At 47.1% G+C, this 15378-nt stretch overlaps 1 protein-coding gene across 1 annotated transcript in view; it reads right to left on the bottom strand.

Moving 5' to 3' along the window:
- Positions 1 to 8534, bottom strand: part of LOC139046740 (sodium-dependent noradrenaline transporter-like) — a 125428-nt gene extending 116894 nt beyond the window's left edge. The window contains exon 1 of the mRNA XM_070532350.1: positions 8226 to 8534. Coding sequence (XP_070388451.1) covers positions 8226 to 8346 — 121 coding nt within the window. The 5' untranslated portion in view covers positions 8347 to 8534. The remainder of the gene's footprint in view (positions 1 to 8225) is intronic.
- Between the last annotated feature and the right edge of the window lie 6844 nt (positions 8535 to 15378).

Genomic DNA, 15378 nt, shown 5'->3' with positions numbered 1-15378 from the left:
TCTGGGTGGCCAGGTTGACGCTGTGCCAACACAGCGCCAAGGCCTACACCGCTTGCATCGGTATGGATTTCGGTTGGCGTTTGTGGGTCAAAATGGCGAAGAATGGGTGGCGTCGTGAGAAGACGGCGCAAGGTTGTGAAGGCGTCTTCACACTTTGGAGAGCATGATGAGATATCTCGGGCGCCACCAAGGAGCTGCGTGAGAGGCGATATATATGACGCAAAGTTTCGAACGAATCGCCGGAAGTAAGAGCAGAGGCTGATAAAACTGCGTAGCTCTTTCATAGTAGCAGGTTTGGGAAACAGTAACAGCACGTAGCTTCTCGGGATCCGGGCGAATGCCCTCCTTTGACACGACATGGCCTAAAATTGTGAGCTGACGAACAGCAAATCTACACTTCTTCAGGTTAAGTTGCAACCCGGCGTTGGTCAAGCAAGTGAGTACGTGCTGGAGACGGAGCAGATGCGTTGCGAAATCAGGGGCGAACACCACAATATCGTCAAGGTAGCAAAGACAGATTTTCCATTTGAGGCCACGTAGAACATTATCCATCATCCTTTCGAATGTAGTAGGAGCGTTGAAAAGTCCGAAAGGCATGATGGTGAATTCATACAAGCCGTCTGTGTAACAAAGGCAGTTTTCGGGCGATGGGCCTCTGCCATCGGTACCTGCCAGTAGCCTGACCGCAAATCCAGCGAAGAAAAGAACTCGGCTCCCTGCAAACAGTCCAGAGCATCATCGATGCTTGGTAATGGGTAGACGTCCTTCAGCGTAATCTTGTTCAACCGTCGAAAGTCAACACAGAAGCAGATGGAACCGTCTTTCTTTGTGACGCGGACCACGGGAGAGGCCCATGGGCTTTGGGAAGGTTGAATGACGCCTCGACGGAGCATGTCATCGACCTGGTCTGCAATGACGCGACGTTCCGTAGCGGACACGCGATATGGTCTTTGTCGCAGAGGTGAGTGAGTGCCAGTGTCGATGTAATGCTTGACTGTCGATGCGCGACCAAGGGAGGTTTGCGCAACGTCGAAAGAAAGGCGGAAGTGCTGAAGGATTGCGACAAGTTGAGATCGCTGCGAAGGCGTCAGATCTTCGGCGATGAATGGGCTGAACACACCAGTCGATGTTGAGTCTGGTATGGAGAGGGCACTCAGTTCATGGGCGGCAGTAGAAGACACTTCGTCGAGGATGGAGACAATTCGTGTGGAATCGACCGACTCGACGTAACCAAGGCATTCACGGCGGAGCAGTGATAGCGGCGATGAAAGATGATGGTAAATGGGCATCGTGCTGACACCGGCGGCAAGGTCAAGAGCTGGAAAGGGCAAAGGAAGCGCTTTTCGGGTAACAAAGTGATGAGATGGCATGACGAAGACCGTCCCATCGGATATGGTACTACAGGAGACTGGTACGAATGCTGATGAGCACGGGGGGATACAGGTGCCTTCTGTCACGACAATTTTAGCGGCAGGATGAACATCGACCGAGGCCAGGTCACCAAGGTGGAAAGTTCAATCTCAGCCAGAGCGCAATTGATGATGGCATTGTGGCGTGAGAGAAAATCCCATCCTAGAATAACGGCATGGGAGCACGATGAAAGAACTATGAATTCAATCTTGTACAAAACGTCCTGTATGATCACACGGGCGGTACAAGCAGCGGTAGGGCGAATGGGTTGAGCACTCGCCGTTCGGAGCAACAATCCAGACAGAGACGTCGTCACTTTACGAAGCGAACGGCAAAACGTGGCATCCATAACTGAAATAGCGGCACCGGTATCGACTAAGGCGACTGTAGCGACATCTTCGATAAACACATCAATGACATTGGCAGGTAAAGGAGGAGGACTTCGGCATGTCGACACTTGCGCAGTTCTTGCCTCAGGAACTGCGTCGTCTAGTTTCCCTCTTCGTTAGAGACGGGTCGTCGAGGCATAGGGGAAAGCGATCGACGACGTGGGCAGGGTGACCGGAGGCGTTCGAACCGAGGACGGCGATAAGTCGGGGAGCGAGCTGGTGAAGGGCCGAAGGGTTCGTAAGGCGCATTTGCATCAGGCGGCACATAGGGCGCTCGGCGATCGTCGTCGAACGCCTGCGATTGGCCGCCGCAGAACCTTGCGACATGACCGGGACACCTACATACGAGGCATATAGGGCGATTGTCCGGCGTACGCCACGGGTTAGTGACGGCAGTGGTGGTCCAGGGGACGAGAGAGGGAGGGGGGTGTACAGGCTGCTGGAAGCGACGCACGGGCACACTGCGAGGGGCCATTGCAGCAACCGTAGCCTAAGTGACTGGTGTAGTCCCGACATCCTGCTGGTGAACAACCGGGAGCACTTCCGCCACCTCTTCATGGATCACGTTACGGATATGAGACGGCAAAGTGCTGGCAGACTCCTGAGTGACGGACACCAGAGATAGCTGTCGTGCGACTTCATCGCGGACGAAATCGTTGATTTGCGTTATCAGGGAGGCTTGTTCTGGGCCGGTGGTAAGGCTGCAAGGGATGCCGCATTTGGTGTGGGATGTCGCATTGTCAGAGCTCGCTGCTTACGCAATTCATCATAGCTCTGGCACAAGCTGATGACGTCACCAACAGTGCGCGGGTCCTTGCCCAGAAGCATTTGGAACGCGTCATCATCGATTCCCTTCATGACGTGCTTTATCTTTTCCGCTTCCGTCATGGCAGCGTTCACGCGCCTGCACAAATCGAGAACGTCTTCTATGTAGCTGGTGAATGTCTCACCTGTGTCATGTGCGCGTGTACGCAAACGCTGCTCGGCTTGGAGTTTCCTGACGGCGGGTTGGTCCAATACTTCTGTAATGGACGTCTTGAGCGCCGACCACGTTCGGATATCCCTTTCATGATTTCTGAACCAGAGACAGGCCACGCCCGCGAGGTAGAATGAGAGGTAAGCCAGCTTGTCCGAGTCATTCCATTTGTTGTGAACGCTCACCCGTTCGTAGGACGACAACCACTCTTCAACGTCGTTGTCGTCGGTTCCGCTGAAGATGGGAGGCTCCCGCTGGCGAACGTTGCCAGCGCAAGGGACGGGTGGCGATGGAAGAGTCTGCTGGTCGGCGTCCGGCATGGCAGAGGGTAGCGTCCGAGAACGGAGTTCCAGGATGGTAGAGTGAAACGTTACCCCGCACGGCTCCACCACTTATAAAGGAGGTTTATTCGGGTTCGCAGTGACCGCCGGTTCTACGATGCGCCGAGCACAGTCGCCGAGCTCGAGCTTCTGCTGCGCGCTTGATGCTGCCGTTGCTGCTGACTGCGCGCACGTTCGTCATCTTCCTTACAATATATTTAGGTATATGAATTTGCCACTGCATGCTATGCGACATGCGATATATGCGGGTTACATTGGCACACCATTCTATCACAAAAGTTGCTGATACCTCGCGTTACATTCTTGGCAGAGTTATTCCTCAGCATTTTGAGACTGGCAGCCTACTAAGAAATGCCTCTTTCGCTTGCCTCTTTTGGCACATTTTCTCAGACTTGAATATTAAATGTGCGAAGCAATAACGGATACCTGAAAATGACGTAATATTTCTTGCATGGCTAACGCAAAAGGCAGCGTTTTTACCAGAAAGCTCGCCTTGAAGCACAGCGTTCGACGCCAGTATTTCCCGGTAAACATTCAGGTTACTTAATCTCCAGTTGCCGGGAAGTGTGGGAAGCAGTCAGGGATCTTTGAGTGCTATCGTGCTCACCTCTTAAAGGCAAAGCTTAAGCGCCCTCCAAACTTTTGTAGTTCGTAAACTGTAAATTATGGGGTTTTACTTGCGAAAACGACAGTCTGATTATGAGGCACGCCGTAGAGGTGGACTCCGGAAATTTTGACCACCTGAGGTTTTTTAACGTGCACCTAAATCTAAGTACCCGGGTATTTTCGCATTTCGCCCCCACCGAAATGCGGCCGCTGTGGGCGGGATTCGATCCCGCGACCACGCGTGCTCAGCAGCCTAACACCATAGCCACTGAGCAACCACGGCGGGTAAACTTTTGTGCTTCATTCAGTGACGTGAAAGTCAGAGAAGTATTGCTTTTTAACTGATATTCTTACAATTTTGTTTTGTTTTTACTTAGACACTCCTGTAGGGCTAAACGCCCTCCTTCGCTGATCTACCTTCCCACCCAAAAGCACTGCGTACTTAGCGTGGTAGTGAACGTGCACTGTATTTGATGACCAATAAAATTATTATGAAAATAACTGGCAGTGGCATCTCTCGGCTACGCCAAGATATACCTAGCGAAAGCTAAGGCGTAGTATGGTTAGCCTATTTAATGTTGATTGCAAGTCCAGGTTAGTCTGGTTATCTAGCTGTGTTGCGGCGCTCAGCCAGTCGTTCGGCGCGATGTTCTTTTTCCTGGGCGATTCGTTTCCTCTCCAAGTCGTTCCGAAGTCGGTTCGAGGCCTCCTCTTCTTATTAGAATTGTGGTCATCCATATCGCCGCCTCAACTGTGGTTGCGGCGCACGCGAGCTCTCATTTTAAATGCTCCGAGATGATAACAGGCATGCGGCGCAGGGGGGTCCTGTGCTACAGGGGCTTAGCGGAGAGAAGAGAACTAGGAGTCGGATTCCTGATTAATAAGAATATAGCTGGTAACATACAGGAATTCTATAGCATTAACGAGAGGGTGGCAGGTCTTGTTGTGAAACTTAATAAGAGGTACAAAATGAAGATTGTGCAAGTCTACGCCCCTACATCCAGTCATGATGACCAGGAAGTCGAAAGCTTCTATGAAGACGTGGAATCGGCGATGGGTAGAGTGAAAACCAAATACACTATACTAATGGGCGACTTTAATGCCAAGGTAGGCAAGAAGCAGGCTGGAGACAAGGCAGTGGGGGAATATGGCATAGGCGCTAGGAATAGCAGGGGAGAGTTATTAGTAGAATTTGCGGAACAGAATAATATGAGGATAATGAATACCTTCTTCCGCAAGCGGGATAGCCGAAAGTGGACGTGGAGGAGCCCGAACGGTGAGACTAGAAATGAAATAGACTTCATACTCTGCGCTAACCCTGGCATCATACAAGATGTGGACGTGCTCGGCAAAGTCCGCTGCAGTGACCACAGAATGGTAAGAACTCGAATTAGCCTAGACCTGAGGAGGGAACGGAAGAAACTAGTACATAAGAAGCCAATTAATGAGTTAGCGGTGAGAGGGAAAATAGAAGAATTCCAGATCAAGCTACAGAACAGGTATTCAGCTTTAACTCAGGAAGAGGGCCTTAGTGTTGAAACAATGAACGACAATCTTGTGGGCATCATTAAGGAGTGTGCAATGGAAGTCGGTGGTAACTCCATTAGGCAGGATACCAGCAAACTATCGCAGGAGACGAAAGATCTGATCAAGAAACGCCAATGTATGAAAGCCTCTAACCCTACAGCTAGAATAGAACTGGCAGAACTTTCGAAGTTAATCAACAAGCGTAAGACAGCTGACATAAGGAAGTATAATATGGATAGAATTGAACATGCTCTCAGGAACGGAGGAAGCCTAAAAACAGTGAACAAGAAACTAGGAATCGGCAAGAATCAGATGTATGCGTTAAGAGACAAAACCGGCAATATCATTACCAATATGGATGAGATAGTTCAAGTGGCTGAGGAGTTCTATAGAGATTTATACAGTACCAGTGGCACCCACGACGATAATAGAAGGGAAAATAGTCTAGAGGAATTCGAAATCCCAAAGGTAACGCCGGAAGAAGTAAAGAAAGCCTTGGGAGATATGCAAAGGGGGAAGGCAGCTGGGGAGGATCAGGTAACAGCAGATTTGTTGAAGGATGGTGGACAGATTGTTCTAGAGAAACTGGCCACCCTGTATACGCAATGCCTCATGACCTCGAGCGTACCGGAATCTTGGAAGAACGCTAACATAATCCTAATTCATAAGAAAGGAGATGCCAAAGACTTGAAAAATTATAGACCGATCAGCTTACTGTCCGTTGCCTACAAACTATTTACTAAGGTAATTGCAAATAGAATCAGGAATACCTTAGACTTCTGTCACGCAAAGGACCAGGCAGGATTCCGTAAAGGCTACTCAACAATAGATCATATTCACACTATCAATCAGGTGATAGAGAAATGTGCGGAATATAACCAACCCTTATATATAGCTTTCATTGATTACGAGAAAGCGTTTGATTCTGTCGAAACCTCAGCAGTCATGGAGGCATTACGGAATCAAGGTGTAGACGAACCATATGTAAAAATACTGGAAGATATCTCTAGCGGCTCCACAGCCACCGTAGTCCTCCACAAAGAAAGCAACAAAATCCCTATAAAGAAAGGCGTCAGGCAGGGAGATACGATATCTCCAATGCTATTCACAGCTTGTTTACAGGAGGTATTCAGAGGCCTGGAGTGGGAAGAATTGGGGATAAAAGTTAATGGAGAGTACCTCAGTAACTTGCGATTCGCTGATGATATTGCCTTACTTAGTAACTCAGGGGACCAATTGCAATGCATGCTCACTGACCTGGAGAGGCAAAGCAGAAGAGTGGGTCTAAAAATGAATCTGCAGAAAACTAAAGTAATGTTTAACAGTCTCGGAAGAGAACAGCAATTTACAATAGGCAGCGAGGCACTGGAAGTCGTAAGGGAATACACCTACTTGGGGCAGGTAGTGACGGCGGATCCGGATCATGAGACGGAAATAATCAGGAGAATAAGAATGGGCTGGGGTGCGTTTGGAAGGCATTCTCAGATCATGAACAGCAGGTTGCCATTATCCCTCAAGAGAAAAGTATATAATAGCTGTGTCTTACCAGTGCTCACCTATGGGGCAGAAACCTGGAGGCTTACGAAAAGAGTTCTACTCAAATTGAGGACGACGCAACGAGCTATGGAAAGAAGAATGATAGGTGTAACGTTAAGGGATAAGAAAAGAGCAGATTGGGTCAGGGAACAAACGCGAGTTAATGACATCTTAGTTGAAATCAAGAAAAAGAAATGGGCATGGGCAGGGCATGTAATGAGGAGGGAAGATAACCGATGGTCATTAAGGGTTACGGACTGGATCCCAAGGGAAGGGAAGCGTAGCAGGGGGCGGCAGAAAGTTAGGTGGGCGGATGAGATTAAGAAGTTTGCAGGGATGGCGTGGCCACAATTAGTACATGACCGGGGTTGTTGGAGAAATATGGGAGAGGCCTTTGCCCTGCAGTGGGCGTAACCAGGCTGATGATGATGATGATGATGCGGCGCAGCTGGCGATGCTAGCGGAGGCGAGCGCAACGACGACGAACGCGATGTGACGTCATACCAAACAGCGGTGACGGAGAGGGGAGGCTCTGCGCAGCGGCGGAACACCTTTGGCGCAGTGCTACTCCTGGCGCATGCGCAGTAGGGACAAGGGAGCGAGAGAGAGTAATATCCGTGGCGAAACGCGCGTTGTGACGTCATGTGCCTCCTCGGAGCACCGTCACGGCGAAATCGCAAGTTCGCGGCCAGTAAAGCTTTCGCTTTAAAAAAGTACGCAGCAACCAACACCAAGATCAATCTATACTACGTTTCCTGAAAGGCCAGTAAACCACACCGTTTCTAGCTTCACTAAAAGCCCCTTAGTTTCACCAAGTACGACAGCATTCTGTGTGGATTGTTATGTGCTTTAGAAGAATCGACATTTCGAAAAGTTGGTACTGCTTGAACATGTTGAAGAGACAGTGCAGGGAAGCAGGAAAGTACATCACAAGCAGGAAAGCACTGTTCTTTGTCTTTCCTGCTCTCCGTTCTGGTTGTCCTGCGCGGCTCCTTCAAGACTATATACTTACATACCTATAACCAAAGTATTGTTGTGTCCAAGGAACGGGTATGAAATCACACTGCGCCAATCACAGAAGTCTACGATGTCAAAAAGCAACTTTTACCTTGAGAAAACGGTAAATGAGCCAGACAAGGATTAAATACCATGAGGCTTGACGGCGTTTGCTGCGGTCTAACACTTTTTCTTGCCAGTAACGGGCTAGACTGCATCCGAACATAGCGACTGTTGAACTTAGTTAGCTATATCAATTTATAGAGCCACAACGACTCCATGAGAAAAAAGGGCGCTTGGAAATCCGTGAAATCTAACAGGTACATCCATTTAGGCGTGAAATTCAAACAATATTAAACCGAAACAACCGAACCAATTTCTTAAACATATCAGTAAAGCTTAGTGCTACCGTTTAGCGTCCCTTTAATGTGAAGTGCAACGTACGTCCTCCGTTGCCGTAGATGTGGTTGGCAAAGTCGGCCAGGTTGCTGAGCCCAATGCAGAAGTTGATGCAGCAGAGCAGGCAGTCGGACTGGTCGCGGAAATGCTGCCTCTTCACTTGCATGGCCGCGAGCAATGATCGAGCGGTTGCTTCGCAGATATTTTGCTGCACTCACGGAGCCGCACGACCAGTGAGACTTCGGCGTCGATGACTACGCAGGATCGCGCGAACTGTCAATGTCTGTGGCAGCCCGAGTTCTAGCGCGGTTGTTTTCCACCACGGGGCACAACGGCTCTTCACCAGGGGCTCAGTTCTTCTTCTGCGTCTTCTTCCCGCAACTTAGTAGCAGCTGTCTGAGCCCAGCGCTCGGGGGCGCACGACTCGATTGTAGAAGTACCATCATCATTTATTCCGTAGTGTTTTCTGATTTATCAATTTAGTTTGCCTCTTACACGGCGTCCTCCTCCAACACTATCATTCTGATGATGGCGTTAGAACCAGCAAGTGAAATGTTAACAGATAAACTTTCATTATTTAGGGATAGAAATGTGACGGCTACTCGACCACCTAAAGTCTGCCGTGCTGAAAGAGGGAATAGCAAATAGGGCATCGTCACAACTACTAGGCAGTTTCTTTCTTAGATTATGATTGCAATAAAATAGATGACTCGGTGTATAAGATCGTAAAAACGGAGCACGATTTCTCTTGAACAGTCTCGTTTGCTCTGCCTCGTCGTCTTTTGGATTCGTGCCGGCCATGGCAGCGGCTGAGCTCGAATGCACATGTGCCGTCGCAAGCTTTTATGCCCCGGCACGCTAAACGAGCACCCCATTCCCCTTCAGCACTTACGCGCTAGGCAATGCGCCTTTCATTGTTGGTGTATAGAAGCATATATATATATATATATATATATATATATATATATATATATATATATATATATATATATATATATATATATATATATATATATATATATATATATATATATATATATATATATATATATATAGGAGAGAGGAAAGGAAACCGCGCCGCATCCGTCACCGAGGCCATTGTGGTAACGCTCGCTAACACTCCCTAGCTTAATTCTAGTAGGTAAACGTAAATAACCCAAACAGCGGAAAGGAAAACGGCGCCGCGGTAGCTGAATTCGTAAGACCATAGCACGCGTATTGAGAAAACGCGGGTTCGTATCCCACCTGCGGCCTGTTGGCTTTTCAGCCAATTTATTTTCCATTTATTTATAACTTTCTTCATTCAATTAAGAACTACTATGCTGTCCCTGGGTGCGATTACTTTTTGGCTTCTCAGAACATGAGTAATAAAAATTTGGCCCCTCTATTTTCTTTCTTTCCGATCATTACATAGCGAATTTATCGAATCTGGCAGCCTTGGTGCGTTCAGAGAGCATGTGGGAGTTTATCGGCCAGTTTCCGTCAGCCAAATAAAGTTCACCTACACGTGGCACCTTCGGTAGGAAGGGTGTTCCGCATTTGCCGCCAAGGCCGTGACTGGTGGCGCTGGCTATACTCCCTTCCCTAGCTTAATGCTAGTAGGGAAACATGAGTACCCCGGAAAGTTGATGGAAAACAGAGCGGGGTTAGGTCAGTTGATATAAGAGTCGCATGCATAATGCGGGAACGCGTGTAGGTAACCGACCTGCGGCCAGTTGTTTTTTTAAACACTTTTATTTCCATTTATATATCAGTTGTTTAATTCAATTAGGAACTGCAGATAATTTCCTGTATACCGTCCCTTGTGTCATTGTTAGTTGGCTTTATATATGTGATATTTAGGTATAATTTGCTTTAGTCAAAATTGATCTGGACTCCTCCTCTACGGCGTCCCTCATAAACACCTGTGCAGCTTTTGAAAGTGAATCTAAAAAAGTTCCGCATATTTTGTCACGCCTTCGCTCTATGTCACTTCACCTACGTGGCAGGTCTAATTAAATGGTCGCAGGCCGAGCTGAACAAGCTAAACACTCTGATCAGAAAGTTAGTGAAGGCTACCCTAGGTATACCCTACAGCACCTCGAACGTGAAGCTCATGAACCTAGGCGTGCACAATACGATAGAATAGATGGCGGAACGCAACAGATGGCGCAGCAGGAAAGACTGACGAAAACGAGAGCGGGCAGGCTTATACTCAAAGCGATAGGGACAGACCCAAATAGATCAATGAACCCGAAGGAATCCGAGGTAGAATTAAGCGCGAAACTTAGAGACGCGATCAGAACCACGCCCCTCCCGAGAAATATGGACCCGGAACACAATGTTAGCAGGAGAAAAGCGAGAGCGAAAGCTTTGTTGAAAGAAATTGAACAACTAGGACAACAGGCGGCCCTTGTAGACGCTGCCTGGGTCAAAGGCAAAGAGGCCTACACCGCCGTGGTGGTCGACAGCCGGGGCGAGGTACGGGACGCCATCACCATCTTCACTAAGGATTCCACGGCGGCGGAGCAAGCCATGATTGCTCTAGCCATCAGTAACCGTAAATGGTCTTTCATCTATAGCGATTCCAAAGCAGCCATTAAGAGCTTTGACAAAGGCTATGTAGCTGGGACTGCGGCTAGAATTATCGACAAGGTCGAAACTATCAAAACTGAAATCCGATGGTTTCCTGCTCATATGGGACTGGTGGACGAGACTCGGCCCAACCTCAACGAGGTGACGAACGACCTGGCACGAGGACTTGCTTGCCGTGCCGGTCAGAACCGAACCGACGCCCACTACCATTCCGTGGAGCATAAAGATCAGTTGCTAGCTTACAGTGACATCACTAAATATTACTACTTGGGGCGTAGGCAATTCCCTCTGCCACACGTAAAATTGAACAGGGCTCAGGAAGTGACGCTACGTTTACTGCAAACTGGCACGTACCCCACTCCGTATTTCATAAATAAAATTCACCCCGAAAGAGAAATGAGGAAAGAATGTAACGTGTGCGATGGCATCATTGACATCAGACACATGCTGGCGGGCTGTCCCGCGACTCTCGCCGACCCCGAAGAAAAATGGCTTTATTGGCACAAGTTGATAACAAGCTCTTCATATCAAGATCAGCTACGGGCTGTCCAGAGGGTCCACGATGACGCCATAAAGCTGGGCCTGGCGGTGCCGACGTGGACGCGGCCCGCCTCGGTCTGAAAAGACCGGGCTTCAGGACACTAATAAAGTTTTGTGAATGAATGACCAATGTTACAATCCCCCTGTGTATTGCGTGATCCCTTTGCGTGTAGTTTTATTTATTGGCATTTCTTTCAGGAGAGGCGGGTGAAAGCAATTAGAATGAATTTTTAAACACCTGCAGCAATTTATGGAGTACAGAAATATTTCGGCACTGCGTGTCAGTTTACATTGTGTCGGTTTCCTAACGTAAGCTCCATTTTCCCACGCAGGAGCGCTGAATACCGTTAGCTGAAACAGAAAAACAACGGAAAACGAAATAGAAAACATGCTTGAATGGGAGAGGGCGCGCTTGTGGCTGCAAGTTATTCGTCCGATTTGACAGCGTTTATTGATTTCACATAAGACCACATCGTAACAATACGGGCTAGATGTAAATCAATGACTCTATTGCCAATGTGCTCAAAAAGATCACAGCGTCACAGTTAAGGAGAAGCAATTAATGCGATAGCAACACGTCTTTTTCTTGTAATATGCAGTTACTGTTATCAATACTATCTAATGCCGTTAATAGTGATCCTACCCATTTGTAATTCTCTGTTTTTCCGCACATAAAGAATTTTGGGAATGAAACCTGTACCAGCGACCACCCTTCAGATACCTCCACAATTAAGTGCGCTAAGTATATAGGTCACGAACATTGGTTCTCGACGTATTATGGGGAAAACAAGCACAATGCCATTGTTAGAATGAGTGAGAACTTGTTGCTTTAATCAATACTACTTTAATTGCCTTGGGTGGAGTGCAAAATTATTGCATAATAGAAATAGTGCTGCAGTTAAGAAGAATATTTTATTTTCGCACAATAAATCAGGTTCATGCAATTTTATTTTATAAAATCAATATAGTACGTTGATTGAAGGACATAATGACACGAAGTGTTACACAAACATTGGGGAATATTAGTCGAAAACCTGAAGAAGGGATCATCAGGCTGGTACTTGCAAACAAATACGTAACCTTATAACAGAGACATGAAGGTGACATAGAAGAAATTAATGAACTCATAACGAGGCTGGTTTCAGAAGCAGCAATTGAAGTGGGAGGTAAGGCACCAGTGCTACCTGTAGGTACGCTTTCCCAAGTAACCACTGACTTAGTAAATAAAGGACAAACAACGAAAGTGTCCAACTCAAGGTATTCTCCATTAACTTTTATCCCCAATTCTTCCCAATCCATGTCTCTGAATACCTCCAGTAAACACGCTGGAATAGCATTGGATAGATCGTACCTCCCTACCTGACGCCTCTCTCTATTGGGATTTTGTTGCTTTCTTTATGGAGGACTACGGTGGCTGTGGAGCCGCTATAGATATCTTTCAGTATTTTTAGATGCGGCTCTTCTACACCCTGATTCCGTAATGCCTCCATGACTGCTGAGCATTCGACTTAATCAAACGCTTTCTCGTAATCAATGAAAGCGTCGTTATATAAGAGTTGGTTACATTCTGCACATTTCCCTATCACCTGATTGATAGTGTGAATATGGTCTTTTGTTGAGTAGTTGTTACGGAATCCTGCTTGGTCCTTTGGTTGACAGAAGTCTAAGGTGTTCCTGATTCTATTTGGGATTACCTTAGTAAATACTTTGCCGGCAACGGACAGTAAGCTGATCGGTCTATAATTTTTCAAGTCTTTGGCGCCCCCTTTCTTATGGATTAGGAATATGTTAGCGTTCTTCCAAGAGTGCGTTTGTGGTCATGAGGCACTGCGTAAGAGGGTGGCCAGTTTTTCTAGAACAATCTGCCCACCATCCTTCAGCAAATATGCCGTTACCTGATTCTCCCCAGCTGCTTTCTCCGTTTGCATAGCTCCGAAGGCTTTGTTTACTTCTTCCGTCATTACTTATGGAATTTGAAATTCCGCTAGACTATCCTCTCTTCCATTATCGTCGTGGGTGCCACTGGTACTAAATTGAACAATCTATAGAGCTCCTCAGCCACTTGAATTATCTTATCCATATTAGTAATGATCATGCCCGCTTTGCCTCCTAATGCATACATCTGATTCTTGCCTATTCTTAGTTTCTTCGCTTCTTTTAGGCTTCCTCTGTTCTTGAGAGCGTGTTCAATTATATCCATATTGTACTTCCTTATGTCAGCTGTCTTACTCTTGTTGATTAACTTGGAAAGTTCTGCCACTTCTATTCTATCTGTAGGGTTAGAGGCTTTTATACAATGGCGTTTCTTGATAAGATCTTTATAATATATGGGGTTTTACGTGCCAAAACCACTTTCTGATTATGAGGCACGCCGTAATGGGGAACTCCGGAAATTTTGACCACCTGGGATTCTTTAACGTGCACCTAAATCTAAGTACACGTGTGTTTTCACATTTCGCCCCCATCGAAATGCGGCCGCCGTGGCCGGGATTCGATCCCGCGACCTCGTGCTCAGCAGCCTAACACCATAGCCACTGAGCAACCGCGGCGGGTTGATAAGATCTTTCGCCTGCTGCAATAGCTTAATGGTATCCTGTCTAACGAAGTTGCCACCGAATTCTATTGCACACTCCTTAATGATGCCAATAAGATTGTTGTTCATTGCTTCAACACTAAGATCCTCTTCCTGAGTTAAAGCCGAATACCTGTTCTGTAGCTAGTTTCGGAATTTATCCATTTTCCCTCTTACCGCTAAGTCATTGATCGGCTTCTTATGTACCAGTTTCTTCCGTTCCCTCCTCAAGTCTAGGCTAATTCGAGTTCTTACCATCGTATGGTCACTGCAGCGCACCTTGCCGAGCCCGTCCACATCTTCTATGATGCCAGGGTTAGCACAGAGTATACGGTATATTTCATTTCTAGTCTCGCCATTCGGGCTCCTCCACGTCGACTTTCGGCTATCCCGCTTGCAGAAAAAGGTAATCATTATCCGCATGTTATTCTGTTTTGCAAACTCTACTAAAAACTCTCCCCTGCTATTACTAGATGCTATGCCATATTCCCCCCCTGACTTGTCTTCTGCCTGCCTCTTGCCCAACCTGTAATCAACTGTAATCGCGTTTTACATCGAAAAAAAAAGAAGCGACAGCACGCAAGTGTAATAAAAAGGCGTTGGCATAACAAGTGATAGCACTCGGCTACAAGCGAACTGAAAATATGGTAGCGCTGAAAGTATCAGGTAAATAGCGAATGTTGTACAACTTTATATCGCGACGACTATTTCAAGCGTTTTTGTAATTTGTGGCAAGCATAGGAAACCAACTAAACTCGGTGGGCGGGCTTAAGTGTCTTTTGAGCATATGAAGAAAAATATCAACTGAAACATTACGGAAGTACATCGTTATCATGTTCCGGTGTGAAGTTAATATTGAAATGCTGTTTAGAAGTTTTTTTTACCATTATTAAAATTGGCTTGGTGCACTCAACGACTGCATTAGCCAATGAACGGAATCAGTAGCGTGCAGGCTGGAACATCGCAATGTAAGAATTAGGACTGCAATGTTTCTCAATTATGGTGGCTAGAAAGGGTCGGTGGGGTCAACCCGCCGACTAGGAGCCCGTTACGCAGTTCATATGTGACTCTCAGCGGTAACGTCCGAATCGCGTAGGAGGTAACTTTATGTAAGTTTCACGGAGGAGCAGCAGTCGAAGCAGCAGACGGAGCAACGCACTCTGTCCTGTGGACTTGTGCGATTTCACTTGTTTATTTTGCGCACTGTTCCTCTGTACTATCTCATGGCGAAATCGTCATGTACATAACTACAGAAGTGTTACCATGCCGAAACTTACGAGGCTTTTTCCTACGTAAAAATAACTGGTAATTCAAAGAAGCGCTGCGTATGTCTAATACTTTGCAAATTGTGCAGCTGTCTGTCTGCCTGCGTTCGTTTCGCTCTGATTCCGTGTGGTTACTCTTCTTAGTCGGGTTATCACTTATATAATGTTACTGTTCCGCGCGAGACGAACTGACCGTGTCCGGATTTTCTCTAATGTTGTCACTGATCTGATACGTGAGAGTCTTGTC

Source organism: Dermacentor albipictus, chromosome 1 (assembly GCF_038994185.2).
Source record: "Dermacentor albipictus isolate Rhodes 1998 colony chromosome 1, USDA_Dalb.pri_finalv2, whole genome shotgun sequence".
Classification (NCBI taxonomy): Eukaryota; Metazoa; Arthropoda; class Arachnida; order Ixodida; family Ixodidae; genus Dermacentor; species Dermacentor albipictus.
Note: the sequence above shows the minus strand (reverse complement) of the source record. Positions and strands in the feature narration are given on the sequence as shown.